General features: G+C 32.3%; 2 protein-coding genes across 2 annotated transcripts in view; one reads left to right on the forward strand and one right to left on the reverse strand.

Moving 5' to 3' along the window:
- The window catches only part of LOC113509806 (lysine-specific histone demethylase 1A), a 346,558-nt gene that overhangs the window by 181,494 nt on the left and 143,923 nt on the right, over positions 1-21,141 (reverse strand). The window lies entirely within an intron of this gene.
- Positions 931-5,628, forward strand: LOC113509805 (toll-like receptor Tollo). Its single transcript, XM_026893230.3, has one exon. It carries the CDS (start codon positions 1,245-1,247, stop codon positions 5,082-5,084), a length of 3,840 nt encoding a protein of 1,279 aa, XP_026749031.2. The 5' UTR covers positions 931-1,244; the 3' UTR covers positions 5,085-5,628.

Raw genomic sequence — 21,141 nt, forward strand, 5'->3', positions numbered from 1 at the left:
TTATTTTTCTATACTTAAGAAATCGTTATATTTGCATTATCATATCATAACTTAATCTCATTAATAAAATAAAGTATAAGGTTTATCTCAATTAAACTACCATTATTTAACCACTACAATAATAATGATTTCTGATTTATTGTTGAATAAAATAATATATTGTAATTTTGAAAGTCAAATAATTCGGTAACATAAGAACCACATAATTTGACAGGAGATTTGCAACTTTATTATTACTGACAATCTCCTGCTTTTTAAGATAAGATTTACACCACTTCTATTTTAGATATTTTCGAAGTATCTTATCATATCGTAATCATAAGTACTTCTACTATTTCTACGTACAGATAAAATTCACAAAAGAAACAAATCATGCGAAAGCAACATTGAGTAGGTAATATTTACCTTATATCTTGTATCTAATAAACAAAAATCAATTGACATTTTTTACAACATTTTAAGAAATATTTAATATAAATCCAACGTTTAATGTATGTATCAATTTTGTAAGTAATCCAATTTATAACATTTACCGTCTCTATTAATAAATACATTAGTTAGTTATTTACAGTGAATAAACAAAATGTCAACAATCGTCAAATATCTGCAATACAATATTATCAACGGGAGTGTTAACAAGTAGAGCGACTATGGCAATGCGCCTGAGCACTACCTGGCCAGCTGCCTCGAAACCCCACCAAGTTGCTTCTTACCCCGCAACTATTCCACCGTCTCTTTCGCACATACCACGTAAAAGCTTAAACGAGCTACAAAAAGCGGTTTCAGTCTGTAGTGTTGTGTGTATTTCTTCTTAGTGTGTGTAGAACGTATTTTTCTGACAAGCTTTACCACGAAACGGATAGAGCGAAACATACGGCAACGATCATGGCAGTTAGAACGTTTTAATCCCGGGCGTGAATTTACCTGTTGGAACGCGTGAACCGGCGCGGCCTTGTGCGCGAGCGCACCGCAGGTTCGAATTGTAGTCAGTTCCACCCCAGACCGCTGCGCGAGCGTGCGTCGTTCCGTTCACACGGACGAGCAGTGGTATCCGCACGATCCTGTCCAATTAGTGTTCTCGCGAGAAACGAGTTAAGTGGCCGGTTCAACTAGTGAAGTACTCGAGATTTGCGGCAATACAAATGAACTAATGTGCGTTGTCGGTGCGATGTTTTCGTGCGATTTTAGTGCAAGTTGACAGAAGATAAAACTATGTAATAAGTGAAGTTAGTGAATACAAAACAATGTGTCCGGCGTGGTTAACAAGCACCTTTTTGGTGCTAAGTGCCACTTTATCGGCTCTGTGTGCATCATTATCGGCAACCACGGGAGCCCGATATCAAGCTCCCGATGAATGCCGATGGACTACAGACGATGAGGGTTCAGGAGTTGCCTTGCAATGCAGATTAAGAACTATAAACAGTGAACTAGAAAATACAAACTTTAGTGCAATACAACCTCATCTTACAGTAAGGTTGCGGCTGGAATGCAGTGATGCGCTATTCTTTCAAAGCTCACTCTCCCCTGGTAGTTTTCGACAATTAATAGAACTACGAGAATTAACAATTGAATACTGCAAAATAGGCAATCTTTCAGACGGCGCATTCACGGGGTTACGCGAACTTAGAAATTTAACGATTAGAACGCATAACACAGATTGGTCTAGTATGTCACTTGAAATAACTTCAACCGCATTCTCTAGAGATGTGCAAAATTTAGAAAGATTGGATCTAAGTGAAAACAATATGTTGGTGTTTCCCGAAGGAGCACTCTGTTCTTTAAGAAACCTGGAATATCTGAATATGACAGGAAATAGAATGAGGGATATAAGTCACTTTCAATTCTCATCTGCACATCGTCACCCAACCGAGAAATGTGGAGATAATTTATTGGTGTTAGATCTCTCTAGAAATATTATTGATACCTTACCACCAAATTTATTGTCTGGACTGAGAAGATTGCAAAAATTATATTTTCAGGGAAATGGTTTAAATTCTATTGCAGATAGAGCACTGGAAGGCCTTACTTCATTAACAACTATACGTTTTTCGGACAATCAACTAACAAGCTTGCCTCCGGAACTATTTAGTGATACTAAAGACTTGAAAGAAATATATTTAAATAATAATACTATCACAGTTTTAGCACCAGGTTTATTTAGTGACTTATTTCAACTTCTTGTTTTGGATTTATCGTGGAATGAATTAACTTCAGACTGGATAAATACCTCTACATTTACTGGCCTAAAACGATTAGTCTATTTGGATTTTTCACACAATCGCGTATCAAAAATGGAAATAGCATTGTTCAGAGATTTACATAATTTACAAATATTAAAAATGCAAGAAAATTTTATTGAACATATTCCAGAAAACGTATTCAGCTCGCTGAGCAATTTACACACATTAATTTTATCAAATAATAGATTGACTACAATTGAAAGTTATGCATTTATGGGCTTGCAAGTACTGACTGTACTTTCTATTGATAGTAATCGTATTTCAAAGATACATCCACATGCTCTACGTAACTGTTCTTCTTTACAAGATCTGCATATAAATGGAAATAGACTTGATGAAGTTCCCATTGCATTAAAAGAAATTCCTCAATTGAAAACTTTAGACTTAGGAGAAAACTTAATTGTCAGCATTGAAAATGCATCATTTATAGCAATGCAACAAATGTATGGTTTGAGACTTACAGAAAATAATATTGGAAATATAAGCAAAGGAGTCTTTGATAAAATGACTTCTTTAAAAATTCTGAATTTGTCTCGAAATAAAATTCATAAAATAGAATCTGGCGCATTTGATTCTAACATCAATTTGCAAGCTATACGTTTAGATGGAAATTATTTAACAGATATTGGAGGATTATTTGCTAAGTTACCTAACTTGGTATGGTTAAATATATCAGATAATCGATTAGGATGGTTTGATTATGCTATGATTCCAACTGGATTGCAGTGGCTTGACATTCATGCTAATAGGATTGCTGAACTTGGAAATTACTTTGAAATTGAATCACAACTATCTCTGAGTACGTTTGATGCTAGTTCTAATAGATTAACGGAAATAACAGGCAGTGCGATACCAAATTCTGTAGAAATGTTATATTTAAATGATAATTTAATTTCAAAAGTCCAATCGTATACATTTTTCAAGAAACCGAATTTAACACGAGTAGACTTGTATGGAAATAAAATAACAAGTCTAGATCCGAATTCTTTGAGAATATCTGCAGTACCACAAGATAAAACAGTACCCGAATTTTTCATAGGTGGAAATCCATTGGAATGTGACTGCACAATGGAGTGGTTACAAAAAATTAATACAGGAAACAGAGCCAGAACACAACCAAAGCTAATGGATTTAGATAGTATAAATTGCAAATTACTTTATAACCGTGGTAATGCATATGTTGCTTTAGTAGAAGCCGCACCACATCAGTTTTTATGTAAATATGAATTTCACTGTTTCGCACTATGCCACTGTTGTGATTTTGATGCTTGTGATTGTGAAATGACATGCCCAAATAACTGCACTTGTTACCATGATCAGTCGTGGTCGGCCAATGTTGTGGAGTGCTCTAATGCTGGTTATGTGAACAATTTACCCGAAAGAATACCAATGGAGGCCACGCAACTGTACCTTGATGGTAATGATATTAAAATGCTTCCAAGTCACGCATTCATCGGCAGAAAAAGACTGAAAATACTATACTTAAATTCATCAAACATAGAAACAATTCACAACAGAACATTTAATGGATTAAAAGAACTCGAAATACTTCACTTAGATTACAATAGTATTGAACAGATTGAAGGACAAGAATTTAATGGATTAGAGAACTTACGTGAACTTTACATAAATCATAATAAAATTAAATACATCGGGAAAGAAATGTTTAACCACATGTCACGTCTCAAAATTTTACATCTTCATCATAATAGACTAGTTACGCTATCAGTATGGCAAATTAATAATGCTATAACTGAAATAACTTTATCCTATAATCCATGGTCATGTGATTGTGAATACACAGAAATGTTCCGAGAGTGGGCAAAACGCGTCAGTTCTATTACAGATATATCAAATCTTAGATGCATATATGCTAAAAGTAACAGCACAGATATTGCTATATATAACGAGAGTATGTTCAGTGATTCAGGATCCGGCTTTAATATTATCAATGAAAATGGAACAATATGTACTGGTCTTCCAAATATAAATAACAGCATCAATGGTAATTTAACTGCAACTAAAACTATAATAAGAAATGATGAAATACAAGATTACATACCTTTACTTGTTGCTACTCTAGGAGCATTCTTATTGGTGTCGTTTATAAGCATGATTGTTTTCATATTCCGTCAAGAAATGAGAGTGTGGTTCCATTCTAAATTTGGAGTGAGACTGTTCTACAGACCAAGTGACATAGACTTAGATGGTCGTGAAAAAATGTTCGATGCATTCGTAAGTTACAGTTCTAAAGATGAAGCATGGGTTGCAGAGAAACTAGTACCGATACTAGAGCGCGGTGAACCGTCATATAAACTGTGCTTACATTATCGCGACTTCCCCGTGGGTGGTTACGCTGCAGAGAACATAATGCAAGCCGTCGAATCCTCGCGTCGTACAATAATGGTTCTCAGTGAAAATTTCCTAAGATCCGAGTGGTGTCATTGTGAGTTCAAATCTGCTCATCATCAAGTATTGAGAGATAGACGAAGAAGACTGATAGTTGTATTATTAGGTGATGTGCCTCAAAAAGATCTCGATCCAGATATAAGACTGTATTTGAAGACCAATACATATTTGCATACGAGTGATAAGTGGTTCTGGGAAAAGCTGAGATTTGCTCTACCGGACGTGTCTAGTAATCAACGGTGTCGTGATGTACCCAGTCCAGTATCTGGTGGTGGTGTTGCCATGCACAGACATCACCATCCAAGAAACCATCTGGGTGCGCTACCACCGCCACCGGTTCACGGTGCTCACCCTGTTTTACCACCACATCCTTCCCACACTTCACATCAAGTACCTCCTCGTGCATCCCCTCGTACAATGTCCGTCCACGTATAGATAAACATAAAACATAATAAGTGTGCAGTAAAACTCTAAAAAATAATTCAGTGAAGTGAAAAACTAAACTCTTATGAAAGTGTCTGTTCCGTTTGAAATTGTGATGGCTAGTCTCATAACGTATGTATTGTATATAAACAAATTAATTATAAAGGTATAAGTATGTAAATATTTAGAATCTAAATAAATTCATCGTCACTAATTTCTTTTAAATACATATGCATTAATGCTGTATTTGAATTCCATTAATTTGCCAATATAATTTTGACAGAAACATGTATTTTATATAATTCTATTATTGATATTATAAATTGTTGTAGGCCTATATGCAGGTCTGTTTTAGAGGCAAAATTTGCCCTATTTAATATTAAGGCAGTGTTGCCACTATCTGTGATAAAACTAGTACTAGTAAGCATTGTGTAGTTTCCCATCAATGTATATTTTGTATTTTAGTCTTAAGCGAAAGACAATATTTATTGTAAAGATTTTGAAAAGCTGACTGTGTCAAAAGTGATAATTGAAAAATTAAAAAGTATGAAATTAATTTATACAAAGTTTTATTGTTTACCTTTTTTACCTAACATAACAAAATGATAGCTTTATATTTGTATAACTAAAAATACAGTTATCATGCATATTCGTGACCATAAAAATTATCATCACGGATCGATACATCAGAAATCTTAGACATTATACAATGACAACATTAGACATTGAAATACTGATTAGAAGTTGTATCAATAATATTTTACTTGTCAAATGAAGGAAAATAGATAATATATAATTAGTGATATTAAATATATTTATAATATTAAAAAAGATTTTAACCTTTGATTCTAAATCGCAGTTTATATGAAAGTTTAAAATTTGTTTGCTAATATCTATTTGTTTCTGTCATACATGCTCATATATATATATATATATATATATATATATATATATATATATATATATATATATATAACGTTTGTTTATTTCTATAAAAATAAAGCAATTTTTATTATTGCTTGTTTTTAAAAACCTGATATAAAAGTAATTCTTTTTATTTTTATACTGTTCTATTTCTAAAATAAAGTTATTTGATAATAACATGAGCTTAACTATAAATAAACTTTAAGTTTACTTTTAATGTCTGTTAATTTAAAACGGTACTCTACCTTACACATACCATGGGGTATATTAAACTATCAATATTTATGATTTAATGTATATTTTACAGTATAACTCTAAAGTATAATCTAAAATAAATGCTGTAATTAAAAAAATACATCACTACAGTACTTAACAAAACAAAATTTAATAAAATATTTGACTGATAGAAAAAGTAGTAATAATAAATTAATTTAGATATAATCTCTAAGTCATTGAAATATCTTTTTACAATATAATATCCCCTTAGACTATTAAGAAGTATCTACTATCTAATATTATAGAGAAAGAAAGAAAAGTAACTTAGTGGCATGTACAAGTATAAACTTTACAACAACAAACAATAAAAATAAATTCTAGTCACTAAAATTATAACGTCCTGAGTTGATCAAACCAAATGTTTTAATAAATACAATATTGTAATTCTGGTATAGATACTTATATTGATGCTCTATATGCTGCCAGGTAATCATATTTTCTTACACATATTTCTCGAAATATGTATAAAAATTTCTTTCGAGAAAATAAGAATATTATAATCCAAAATACTTAATTATGCACATATATAAATAACTACTTTATATTATTTTGGATTATAATATTTCTATTGATAATGTTATCAAAACATTTTAATATTTTTACTTACTATACAAATCTATACTTACTTTACACTTTATTACTTTATATAATATAAAGTAAATTTAATACTATACAAATACAATATAATTCCTGGGTAATCCTTGTATTGGAAGATCCATTTGATGTGATAAATAAACAAAATAAACGATCCTACTTATATAAAAAATGCGACTTGAAAGTTTATAAAAATGTTTAGTTGTCTATTACTTAATTGCGCTAAACAGCTGAAAGAATTTGAAAGAAATTTGTACCGATATATGATTGTATCCTTAATGCATAAAATATATTCTATTTCACGTAGACAAAACTGCGTGAAATAGGTAATCAATTATAAATATTAAAATAAAATCGACTGAACATACAAAATTTCGAAACACTGGATTATCACTTCAAAGAAACAATAACTCTCAACATAAATAAATATGGCATTCCAATGCTTTATAATTCAGGATCAAAGCCCGGGCGTCGACCGCGAGCCTTCAATCTAAGGTAACGAGCCCTTACGCCTAAGTAGGTGTGAAACAACTACAGGAACAAAGGATAGCGCGGTTTCTGCATCGAGATTCCTTTTATAGTTTGCACGATACGTTACTTGGATGCGGACGCCGCTTCTTTACCACGGAAACTCCATACAAGAATTCCTTTTATTTATTAAATAGTAGCATTGTAATACTTCCCTTAAAAGATAAAGAATACTAACTAATTTCTATGACTATGTATTTATTATACAGTACTAAAGACTAATATCTACCATAGGCTATATAGATTATTTACACTCTTAATAAAATACAAGCCTAACTAAAAATTATCAAGAGTTTTAGTTAACATAAATAGAGTAGATTTTATAAATCACACTTAGTTAAAAAATACCATCACTACTCAAATCTACTAAAGTCAAGTTAAATTAGAATTATTATCTATCTAAAAAATCTATTTCAACATTTGTGCAGGACAACTTTAGATAAAATAACCATGTAATCAATTTATAAATTCACTGCAATTTATAAAATAGCATATAGGTAATATTTTTATTATATAAACGTTCTTAAATACATTATCAACATAACTTATATTTTTTAATGTAAATTAATTTGCAAAGTCCATTGTAGAAGCACAATGACCCACGCTAAGGCTAAATACATTTATTAATCACTTAAAATGTATAATATATTAATTTAACGAGTACAATACAAGAATAAACTTAAAAAAAATAGTTACGCTACATAAACGTTCACATTATTTCCACGAAACTTACTGCGGCTAAACGAACGGTAATTCAACCGATCATTCGTTATTGTTGCTGTTAAATTTACTGTTTTTGTCTATTCCACGTTTACGTACCTTCACAAAATTTATTGGTAACTAACTGTATCCCGCGGCGTAGCTCGCGTGACTTAGAATAAAAAAGTACCCTACGTGTTAATTTAGGAGTTGGTCTACGCGTTTATCAAATTTTATCTACAACTGTTCAGCCAATTAAGTAACAAACATCTACACTCTATAGATAAGACTATTTTATTTAATTGTTACTTATTATATTTCATTAATTGCTATGAAATATAATTTATATTTTCAATACCTATTTTAACTTTCGAAAGAAGACAAGAGAACAATCTTTATAGAAGTTATTTTAGGGGATTAAGCGTTTGTATATACTATGTTTAAACACCCAAAGTAGCCCTATCACTTCAATGCAATTTTTTAATCCTACTAATATAATAATGTGAAAACTTAAAAAGCTGAATAGATTTTAATTAAATCAGGGCACGGGCAGGTTATATACTAACTTAAAACATAGATTAGATGCCTTAATTTAGTTATTTACGGTAGGAAATCCACAGAAAACTGCTAATTGAAAATAATTTTAAAGACTTCTTAGTATTTATTATGATTATATACTAATGTCTCATGCATACTAACGATCACATATAAAAATTTAATTCTTGGTTGCAAAGATTAATTCTTCCTAGTGATACTAAATATACGAGTACTAATTCCTTTTATAATGAATTCACAATTTTGAAATGTGAATACACTTCAAAATTAAAGCTTAACTATTCAAAAACAGCTTCGTAGCTCCCTGGGGCTATCCATCTCGACGGGGGTAATGTACGACGCGGCCGCAACGCATACTGCGGTCGGTGAGGACTTGCTTTCAAACCAAACTAATAACTCCTCAAATGTATGCCTTACTGGTGGTGTAAACTAGCCTCACTATTTACTGAAGTTAGTTTGACATCAAATTTAACTAGCATTTAATCTATACATATAAATAAAATTGGAATATCTGTTTGTAACATTGAAATAACCGTTTTTTACTACATGTATATGAATATATATACGGTACATACACCAAAATAACATTTTTTACAATTTTTGTCTGTCTGTCTGTTTGTTCCGGCTAATCTCTGAAATAGTTGGACCGATTTTGGCGGAACTTTTATTGGCAGGTATCTGATGTAATAATGAGTAACTTTCTTGTTGTTCCTCTTAATCTTGTTTCATTTAAAAAAAAATTGTAAGGTGATATTTATATATATTCTTCATATATCAAACGAAAGCTCGGCTTTCCCCATTATTTTATGATAAAACAACACAGCTTCAATTCAAATATTTTAATGCACCACATTTTATTCCAGAGAAAATTAAAAAACCTTATTCGCACATAAATACATGTAAATAAGGTAAAAAAGATACATAATAATAATACAAATAAGTCTCTTTCTTACAGGAGGAAATATATCTATAGAAAAAAAAATTGTTTAATTAAATAAAATTGTTAATTATAGCAAGGAAAGAAAACAGCAGAGTTATTTTTTTTTTTTTTTATTTAATATTACATTATATGCTCTCTGTGTACTAAGGGACTAGTGTGAAGATTGATAGATATTATATTGCATTAAGTAACAATCCAATTAGGATTACAGTATAATCCGTGTTAGTCTAATTGAATTTATACATAAACTACAAAGCCATTCGTTCATATAAATCATATATAAAAATACAAGGTAGCAGCATTCCTTTTTATTCCAAGGTAGAGCTTATGGGAATGAAGAATAATTCTCCCGCACAAAAGAATGAAAACTTGAAGGTTTACTACCTTAATACGCTGACAAGCTAGTATTGTAATGGTAAGTTTTGTTCTCCTCTCTTAAGAAGCTCTCCTGATAGCGGGAATCCAGTCTCCAAGGGTCTGTGTGGTTTAATATGATGATGGCATCCATGACAACTCTCGTTAGTAGTCACTTTTGAGATGTAACGTATAAAATATATGTAACTCTTGTATGCGTAATAGCTATTTCGCAATGCAATGTTGAACCACAAATACCTTCTAAATGACAATTATAAAACGAAGATTTTTTTATAACTTATATTTTTTTAACATACAAAAATAATTGTAAAATTTCATTTTCAAGTCAATCGATATTAAAAATTTATCTTAAAATCAACTAGTTTATTATTAAGTTTCATTGTTTTTGAAATAAATCCAGAAAAAGGATATATTTTGTATTATTTTCCCGCGGTATATTCTGTTACTCAAATTGCTTTTTGCGCTTTAAAACAAAAGTGTCCAATTGTTTTTTATCGCAGTGATGTATGGTAATAACATAACAGATATAACATCACCATCTCACTAATGCACTATATGTATGTTAGTAATTTGCCTGGGAGGAATAACAAACTATATCACCAAACAATTCAAAAGTAATTCTAAAATGCAAAATTGCTCTTACAATACTAATTAAATCTACAACTTCAATATAGTAAAATATTTAATAACGTAATATTTTTAGTGTTAAATAATCGAAAAGCAGCCGTCGGCAACTTAAGATCTGTTCTAAACAAGACAATATGTAATAAAATGTATTTATTTTATTTATGTATTTATTTTGTAACTTTATAATTTAACTAACTATAAATATTCATAATATAACCTGACTAGATGAAGCTTATAGATGGCATGGTGTGTATTACGGTTCGAAATCCAGGAAGAGTATTCCTGGATTTCGAATCTGAAACTGATATATATTATATATGCTGCAGGCCGATTACCTTTTTCAAAATCACTGCACAATCACGACGTGGCCCTTTGCCAAATGCCAAAAATAATGATTCTACTTATCATAATTGCTTCTTAATCGCCATATGACTTAAACGCATTTTTTTCTGACGAACAGAGTTGTGCCCTTACAAATCAAAGGCAAAACTAATCCTTACAGGTATTAATATGAAATAGTTAAGTATAAAAATATGTTCCTTTATTACCTTCTGGCATCTTAATGGCTCATTAATCGTTTCATGTACCTGTATACCAACGAAATCGGTGGTATACAGGTACATGAAAGGACAGGACATAAGCTGAAAGGAGAAGGGCATAAGCTACCTTCAACCAGTCAATCAACATACCCTGTTATGAGGAGGACATCTCGGGCAAAAACTAATTTATAATAAGAATTTTAATTACTAAATCACACATCATTATGCAACCACAAAACAACACTTTTAAGTAATAAAAACATGTAAAGAAAGAATATTGACAGCAAATATCAAACAGTTATCAATCTACTAACTACAACAAACTGTTTACGAGATACGTAATCACGGGGTCGATGTTGTGTTCATCTTTTATTAGGTAAATGATTTAAAAAAAAAGTTATTAATGTTTATATAAATTAAATAAATAAATGTTTTCTTTTAAACCGAATTTGTGAATACTTTTTCCGCAATCAGTAGTGATCTGTGAGTTTTTATTTTTTTTCTTTTCTTACATTACGTTAGTAATTAAAAGATATTAAATACATATATAATATTTTATATATTCTATGGATAGGTATATATTATATAGGTATCACATAGAGTGCCACTCTACCAACGCTACAAAAGGGATAGCCTAATTTTATTACTCTACATAGTATAAAACAAAGTCGCTGTCGCTGTCTGTCCGTCCCCATGTATGATAAATTTTTAAAACTACACAACGGATTTTGAAACGGTTTTTTAATAGATAGATTGTTCAAGAGGAAAGTTACATGTATAATACATGCATAATAAACACTGATAAATTTAGAGGTTTCTAATGTGATGTCGTAAATAAACATATTTTTTCCGCTTACATTGCAAACCCCACGAGATAAATCAAAATAATGTACTACAGTATTGTATACCTTAAAAAGGTCAACAAAAAAGTCCGCGATGGTATATGTCTATCTCTTAAGGATAATCATTCTTTATCCTTTACATTTTACGGGAAAAATGGCTTATTTGCGAAGTGATTTTAAGCAATACAACATTAATTTATCTAATTAAGTACCTTAATTACATTGTCCATTTAATATAGATCAATATATCTATTTACAGCATGTAATTTATATAATTATTTCCGAAGATATTACAGATTTAAAATGCAGGGACATAGCGGTGCGGCATTACACCCGTGCGAAGTTGGGATGGGTCGTTAGTGTGTGAATAAATTTTTATCGAAAGCTACATATAAATGCGATTCGTCAATCTATGCCTCAATAGGGATACCAAAAATTGTAGTCAGACTACACTTGCAACTATGAATAATGGCACAATACCACTAATGTACAGTATACTAGTGTCGTGACTACCAGGTCACAGTATAACACGTTAGCAAAGTGGGGACGTATTTGATCCTCTACACTTATTTGTTTTAGTTTGTGTGATATATTTTCATACGCGTACTATCAAGTAATATTTTTAATAAATATAATTAAAAACGCTGTTGTTTTCATTGAGATAAACGCTTCCTATAAATCTGCCTAACTTTTATAATACTATTTACATATTATTAATATATTTATTACAGTTAATATATGAGTAACAGGAGAAAGCAAACAACCAATATCCAACTAAATATAGGTTTGCAAGAGAAAAGTCAATTGCGTGAACTTTACTCGTGACAGTTATTTCTCTGCACGATAACTCCTTTTAAGTGAAAGTCACGCTAGTCCCTATGTTGCCTAACACAGAAATATTCTTTGGAAATCTGCAAAAATAGAGCTTGATCGACGTGATAGTAATAAACGGTGATTTTGAGTATTTATGTTGTATGAAAAAACAAAACTATATATTTTTTTTCATTGATTTATTTTTAAACGTAGTAAATTAATTAAATATGACTGTCCAATTATATATACTTCTATTCATTTTATATTAATTTATTTATTCTTTTAGTCACTATTACTTTATCATTATTACTTACATGATTTAGTCCACACGCATCCAAATTTCACCTTAGCTTCAACCGTTTAATCATGATTAACAACCGTATAAAATTTTCAGAAACTCAACATTTATTCTATCAGTAAAATTTACAAGCAATATTTATTAAAAAATATATTTAATAAATCATTAATACTAACAACAAAAATAATGCTCGATAATACATTATTTTGAGTCATCTATGACAGACATGCTGTTTCGTCCAAGCATAAAATGAGCCAACCCTGCATTTCCTGTGGATATCGTAAGGGGCGACTAACGGACCTTAATGGTGGAGGGATAAGAAACAGTGGTTCACTTAAAACATCATCAAAGCCTAACTGCGGTTGCCAATCTGCCTGCCAAATATGGCAACTATTGGCAAAATCCCCCGCTATGTGAGAGGCCTATGTTCAGCAGTGGATAGTTAACGGCTGACACGATATGATAACACACGTAATTTAACAAAATTCTTACAGCTAATGAGTTACATAATTAAATAAAAAAAACAAAGGATAAAATAAAGCAGTGTCCATTTTTGTTACATATACTTATAAAATAGTTCATACAAATTAGATTTGACCTACATGCATACTTTCTACGTAACGAGTTAAATCTGGCTGTCCACACACTGACCGGCGAACACGATCACCTAGCGGGCTGTTCAAACAATAAGAAATGAGGCTCGGCACGACGCACGAGACTCGGTCGCACACCGCCATAAATTAAACTAGAGAATAACACGAGGTGAAAAAAATAAACGCGACGCAGCGCTCTGTTCAACATTAATCAGAGCTCTGAGAAGGCGTAGAGAATTTATTTTACGATTGTTACAGTGCCGATGAAACGTTAAAAATTCTGTCGGAGCTATATTGAAACATTCGACGCATTGTTCGGGGCCGATTGGGCCGATAACGCACCGTTTCGACGTGTAACACCCCCCTCCCCCCTCTAGCACCTTGTTGATTTTCCAACGTAAACTGTCCGATACTGACCCGCCCGTAACTAGTTTCTTTTTTATTGGTACTGGTTTAGTGTAGAACGGAACGCGACTCCGTATCGATCTTACGATTAAACCAAGAGATATCATAATCACCGGTCTGCGCGTTTATCGAAAGCATAATCGGAGAGCGGCAATAAATTTGTCTCATTTTAATATCCTAGAGCGTGTAATGTTCCGCCATAATAGTTTTGACTTAAATCTCATTAGGGACAGGAAAAAAACTAAGCGACGGAAACAATCGACCACGGCCACGCAATACAAAAGAGTTCAACGTGATGCTGTGCCAGAAACAATCGCTCTTACAAATATAATAACATTGTAACTAGACAATATCGCTATATGGGAGCTATAAAGGAAAATTTATATAAGAGGTACAAAGAAAAATAGTAGCCAAAACAATAATTTTTACCAATTTTGTCTGTGTGTCTGTTTTTTCCAGCATCATGCAAAAACTACTACACACTTGATACGGGCTTCACAGTTGTGTTCCTGAAGGTAAAACTTAAAAATTGGTATATGTTTAATCTTATTATGTTATCTGGAAGTTGACTATTACATAATTTTTCATACTTCTGAAATCCACGGGTATAAAGTAGCAGGACAAAAGCTAGTATTCTATATACTATTATATATACATACAACTGTAAAACAATATAATGAACAAATATATATTTTTATAATTATATTTCCATGAAAAGTATACCCTTTCGAAGTATCAAATTGCAAATTTAAATTAACAAAGTTTTTCGTGTCTGCCTGTTTTAAACTCACGACCTTGGTAGACATAAGTCGGGATTGTAAGGGTCGTATTACACTATTAAATATATATTCAATCAAAGGATCAAAGTTATACAGAATATTGTAAATTATTTTACAGGTATTTACAAGTGCGTCACTAATTTAATAAAGAGATTTATATATAATCCTATAGGTACATTTGATAAAATATTCTTAAACGACTAGAACGCCATTATCTCATTTACTCATGTTATACGAGTATATATATAGAGATATCAAAATTATCAAAACAATTACATCCAACTGTCACTTAGTTTTGTTTAATTACACATAAAGAACTGGATTGATTTTAATAAAATTTGGTGTACAGAACTAAAGTCACCGACATAGCCCGAAGAATAAGCAAGCTGAAGTGGCAATGAGCTAGTCATATAGCTCGAAGAACCGACAACTGATGGGGAAGAAAAGTTTTTGAGTGGCGATCCCGTACGGGTAAACGCAGTGTAAGATGACCCTCACCAGATGGAGTGACGATCTTAAATGCATTGCATGGAGTCAGTAGATGCAGGTGGCTGAGGAGCGTTACTTATAACGGTCTATGGAGGATGCCTATGTTCAGCTGTAATCAGATAATGGCTGAGATGATGATGATTGGGGTACAGGCGGATTATATTATATATCTTAGCTTAATTCCTGCTGTATTTTTTATTTTAGTTCATAAGATTGATCTAGTTGGATTACGGCAACATCGTTTACCAATCGCCTATATATAGACAAATCAAAAAATCTCCACACCGGTACTGGAATCACGGCCGATAAATACGGGCGTTAATCTCTCTCGTTAACGTTATGAGACGCAACCTGTTATTTCGTTCTGCTATTACGAAACCAAACAATATCACGTGCTTGGTTAATGTATTCAGTGACTCACCACACTAACGATCTTCATTGAACGCGAAACAATTTGACGCAAATTACATGCTGTTATAAGCAACAACGTTAATTAAGTTGCCTGTACGAGATTAATTTGATTATCAAAATTCTTATTTCAATTATATTTATAAGCGGTTATTATTTCGATGAGCTATTTGTTTCTAGATTTTGTTTCGCTATTCATAGATACACATCTAAAATCGTTGCGAGTAATTGCACCTTGACTTTTTTACGACACAATTATAAAAAATACTTGTTCTGATTAACGAGCTTACTGATGATCTATTAATACGCAGCCTAATGCATCCAATAAGAATCCAGTAAAACCAGAAGAATCTGGGAATAGGAGTTGAAAATTTCCGTACAGGTAAAGTATTCGTAGCAATGAATAAAATTGTTAATTTATTATATGTCAAAATGAGGCAATAATGCAAGAATCTAACTGACTGATTTCCAACCGAATCCGATTAATATTAACTATTAGACAGTGGATTCCTCCTGCCATATTGGATTCATACTCGTATATGGTCGACATAATACTACCAATCTGTTAACTACACCATAAAGGCATTAATCTAATGACTAAGTGGCTAACATGGAATTCCTGTAGTGTCTAATCTCTTCTATCTAAAACTATTTGAACTATGTTTCAACATCATTAATACATCAGACTTTAACTTCCACTGCTGAATATAAGACTCCCATGTAGGGGCTTTTGCCAGTAGTTGCCACGCTTGGCGGACAGGTTGGCAACCGCAGTTAGGCCTTAGTGATATTTTAAGAAGAACGTTGCTCTCCATCTTTAGACCATTAAGTTATCTTTGTCCACTCTTACGACACCCTCGGAAATGGAAGGGGTGGTCTATTCTATGCCAGGACCATACGGCCAACTATGCGAACACTGCAAATTACGTTTATAGCACAATAATACTCACTGTGCTAAATGAATTTGAATGGAATTTAAAACACAGATATGAACTATATTATCCTGAATTAACAAATAGGATTTTTTTTTATTTTAATTCACAGCAATAAAACTGCAGGAAAACTAATGTTAACAATTTACGTCATTTTACGTCAGATTTATAAATTAAGGTTTGAACAACCGGATATAACATCAGGCTTACTTAATGTCACCGCGACAGATTGTGATGCATTTTTTATCATTGAAAGGCAAATAAGTCGACCTGATTATGATCAGGCCAATAGAAACAAATGACACCCAATCGACTATAATGAATAAATTAATATTTCTGAAACTGATGGGTTCAATTAATCGAGTTGGTAAATTAATTGTAACATAATTTAAAATTGTGGTCTTCGGGGACCACAATTTCAATTGTGACAAAACCAGTTATTTTAATTTAAAAACTTAGCTACTGAAACGATTTTGATAATATTTATACGAGACCAATCTGTAAGTATATTCATTCAGATAAAAAATGATTTTTTTAAACTGGTTTATAACTGATGGAGTTATTTAATAAAAAACATAAAAAATATAAATGAATTGAAAACCTTTTTTTAAAGTCAGGTAAAAACAAAAGGGTTTCAATTGGACTATATTTTTATTTGTTTATTTATTAATTTTAATTATTTACAAATTTTCTATTTAAATGTTCTTATGCATGTTCTTACTGGTGTAACGTTATTCTAAATGGCTTTTAATAAATGAAGTGTAATTAAATTCGTCATAAACCGTTAAAAACTTGTTAAATTTAACAGTCTAGTTTTTTTTTACTTTTGATATGTCAAAAATTTTAATTACGTCATAAATACAAACGAAATCTGGTTGTTACTAAATGATGAAAGTGGAACGTTTAATTAGTTATCGAGTCACACTTAAGTCAATAAGTAGTATACGCACAGAGTGGAACGTCGAATAGCCGCCATTGAATCTTATCTAAGTTACACTATAAATGATAATGTTTAATTGAACGTTTTTTGTTAATATTGCCAGTAATGTTTTATGAATTAGAAAAAGTTATATAAATAACATAAAAGATTATATGAACTGTGGCAGAGCATAGCAAAATACTATGTAGCGAAATACGAAGAAAACCTATGTTCACTACTGGAAGATACGAGTATATGGATTTATTTTTTTACATCACAGGGGGCAAATGAGCATGCGGCTCATCTGATGGTAAGTGACTACCGCCTCCCATGGTCACCCACAACACCAACGGCATTGCAGGTGCGCTGCCGGCCTTTTAAAAGGGAATATGCTCTTTTCTTGAAAGTTATGCTGTCGTATCGGTTCGGAAATACTGCTGCTGGAAATTGATTCCAAAGAGTGGTTGTGCGTGGGAGAAAGTGCCTTGAAAAACGCACAGTGGAGGACCGCCACTCGTCCAGATGGTTGGGATGAAATTTTAGTTTATGGCGGGTGGTACGATGGTAAAAATCAGCAGCACATCATTCTTCAGAGCACTCCCCATGATGAATTCGGTAGAAGAGAAGATGCACAGAGATGCAACATCTCAACGCAGTTTCAGTGGTTTGAGCCGGACAATACAGACCACAAACAGAAAATAAGCTAAATGGATGCCTCCTAAATTACAGGAGAGGATTATATGAAATTTTTTTGTATTGAAAATGTCTAATTGTGAAGAATCACTATCATAATAGATTATGAATTCAGATATCGTTGTTTTCAATTATTTTGAAAGTTTCATCATTCTTTTCAATTATTCTTTTATTTATTTAAGTTACCTAAGTTACATAAGAAATTTTATTAATAAATATTGATATTTTAATTGTAAAGGTAAACAGTTTGAATTACGCATTTATATTTTGTCGATAATACTCAATTCTTTTCAGGTATATAACAAATACTATACAAATCAGAACCATCAAATCTCAAAGTAAGCAAAGCTATCAGTACTAAATTACTGATAAACATACAGTAATGTTATTTTTTTATACAGTATCATATATACAGAAAATACCCAGGCCAATACTAACATGCTTGTGAATACAAATATTTATATTATGCGCGGAATGAATCCACAAACATCGGAAAGTGTAGTGGCGTGTCAAATCGCTACATCACCACAAATCGTCTAATAAACAATTACACTTTTTGACAATTAATTATTTTAATACAAATAATAAAAACAATAAAACAGTGATTGTTTTTCAAAACTCCAAATCAAAATCATCCGAAACGATAACAAGCGTAATTGGTCGCCGCGGGTTCGAACGAGACGGTCGATACTCTATAATGGTTGGAAGTATTTAACGGCGAGATAAAATCTTAACAAAGGTGATTTGGTTAGCCGTCTTGTTTTGGTACTTACAGCCTCCACGTATGCACCTATATACCAATGTAGCGGGAACGTGGCCACTGTAATGAGACCTCTCACGCCTTTAACGACCTGTTCTTTATTGTTCCATTGACTGGTACAGCCCGGGGGGAGGTAAAGCTCGCCTTATAGTGGGGCTTCGGTAAATGTATTGACCCCAGCTGCGTGCCAGCGCGTCGGTGCCTCGTCTATGATATGTAAATGATAATTGGTTTCCGAATAGAAAACGTTCTGTTTATGTTGCCATGAACGTTCGGGGGGCAAGTGCCGATAATAATTTTAATACGCCCATACAGTCAGTCCACTTGTCTAATTATGTGATAAGAATGTGTTTATTCTATTTTTTTTTCATTCTTTTTTCACTGTCGTGAGAAATTTGTCATATAACAAAAAACATACTAGTTAAATCATATGAACTAATGTTATTTGGAAATATTCAGCCGAATTATTTATAGCGTAGAAATTTTTTAAACTTTTTTTAGCCAATGTAGCACGTAGTGCAGTATAAATTTGTTAGATCAATATACTATGTAGGTTTAGTGTACTTGCATAGATAATTTAAATTATAACAGTACTGAATAATACCAATTTAAATATAATAACAATTAAGTTTCTAGACAGTTATTAGCTGAAACTCATCAATAAACTGAATAAAGCTTATATAAAAAAAATTGTATTTGTCATAATAGTGCATAAATTACATACAACATTTTACACCTCTATTTCTAGAACTTATAAGATTAAAGAGTCTGGCTGAAACTCTTTTACATCTCAATATATAAAATACAGGTCACAATATGCTCACTCGCACTAATCTCCGATATCGCTCAACCTATTTTAGTAAAATTTTATAAACATGTATTGTTTATTTCAATTTAAAACATAGGATACTCTTTATTCCGATAAGAAAAAATGAACCCTGTATATGTAATATGTAACATGTAGGATAAAACAACAATTACCGGGTGATTTAGTAGTTATATATATTTACGAGATGTACACGAACACTGACGACTGTAACGATTTCATATACATAAAAATATATTTTTTATTATAATGAAAGAAAAAATTTATGTGGTTGTTTTGGCGCGATTTTTTTTTTGTCCCGAACGTGAGTGCATTATTCTACACAGGTTTCCTCATTAATGGTCTGTTTTATTTGCTCTTATTTAATTTAGTATTTATTCAATCTGCCCTAAGGGCAGAACGCTCTCCACTGTTCTTATTTCGTTTGCACCTTTTGTGACAGGCTCATTGAGTGCGAGGTGTCGGGATGTGTTCATGTGGCGGCTCAGTTTACATGTTCAGCTACGGCGCCTTTCATCGCACACAAAGCGTAATTGAATCCCACAGAATCCTACGCAGAACGTAAGATTTAATAGGGCATTTAAACTCTCGCATTGGCCATTGTGAATCGGTTTTGTATGCGATTATTCATTGCACACCACAACTCTGTGCGCTTTCCACGAAAGTCCAATGCGTTAATCTCTACAGCACACTATGTGTGGGATTTGTGGAAACCACTAAACTCAAACCCTGCATTTAGACGTTCGGAACCTCACAAATAATATATCAACAGCCTATCTATGTGATGTTTAGTTTTCAATATCTTTGAATAATTATAAATAATAATTTTCTGTACAAAAACTAGTATTAATTTATAGCTCAAGTTACGTCAGTAGTGTTAGCGCACCATAGACCCTCAGGCTTTGAGAGCCGTTTGTAGTTATATAAATTTAACTGGACGTCAGAGCAGCTTAGTACTAGTGTAACAACGAATAGGAACTAAATGTATGGAGTTGAGTAGCGCCGATTTAAGTTGACCTACCATACCCCTGTCATTACCTCAAAAGCATGAGTAGTGTGAGAGTCGCGCTTTAGAATCAGAGTTCTTGTATGAATGGGCGCGTCAGTCAGCTCATAAAATTGAAAATGGATCCTCGTAAATCGGCAATATTGAGGCGAGTCGCAAATTGCAACGCGTACGCGGCCGCGCATTCGCCGTCTTGATCACTGCGGTTCTCAGCATTTATACGTTCTCTTTAGAAACACCATAAACACT

Source organism: Galleria mellonella, unplaced genomic scaffold (genome assembly GCF_026898425.1).
Source record: "Galleria mellonella isolate WM207_F2 unplaced genomic scaffold, CSIRO_AGI_GalMel_v1 utg57, whole genome shotgun sequence".
Taxonomy (NCBI): Eukaryota; Metazoa; Arthropoda; class Insecta; order Lepidoptera; family Pyralidae; genus Galleria; species Galleria mellonella.

Bases quoted from the DNA above. Each gene is read 5' to 3' on its own strand.
- LOC113509805 (XM_026893230.3), top strand. From the start codon at position 1,245: ATGTGTCCGGCGTGGTTAACAAGCACCTTTTTGGTGCTAAGTGCCACT.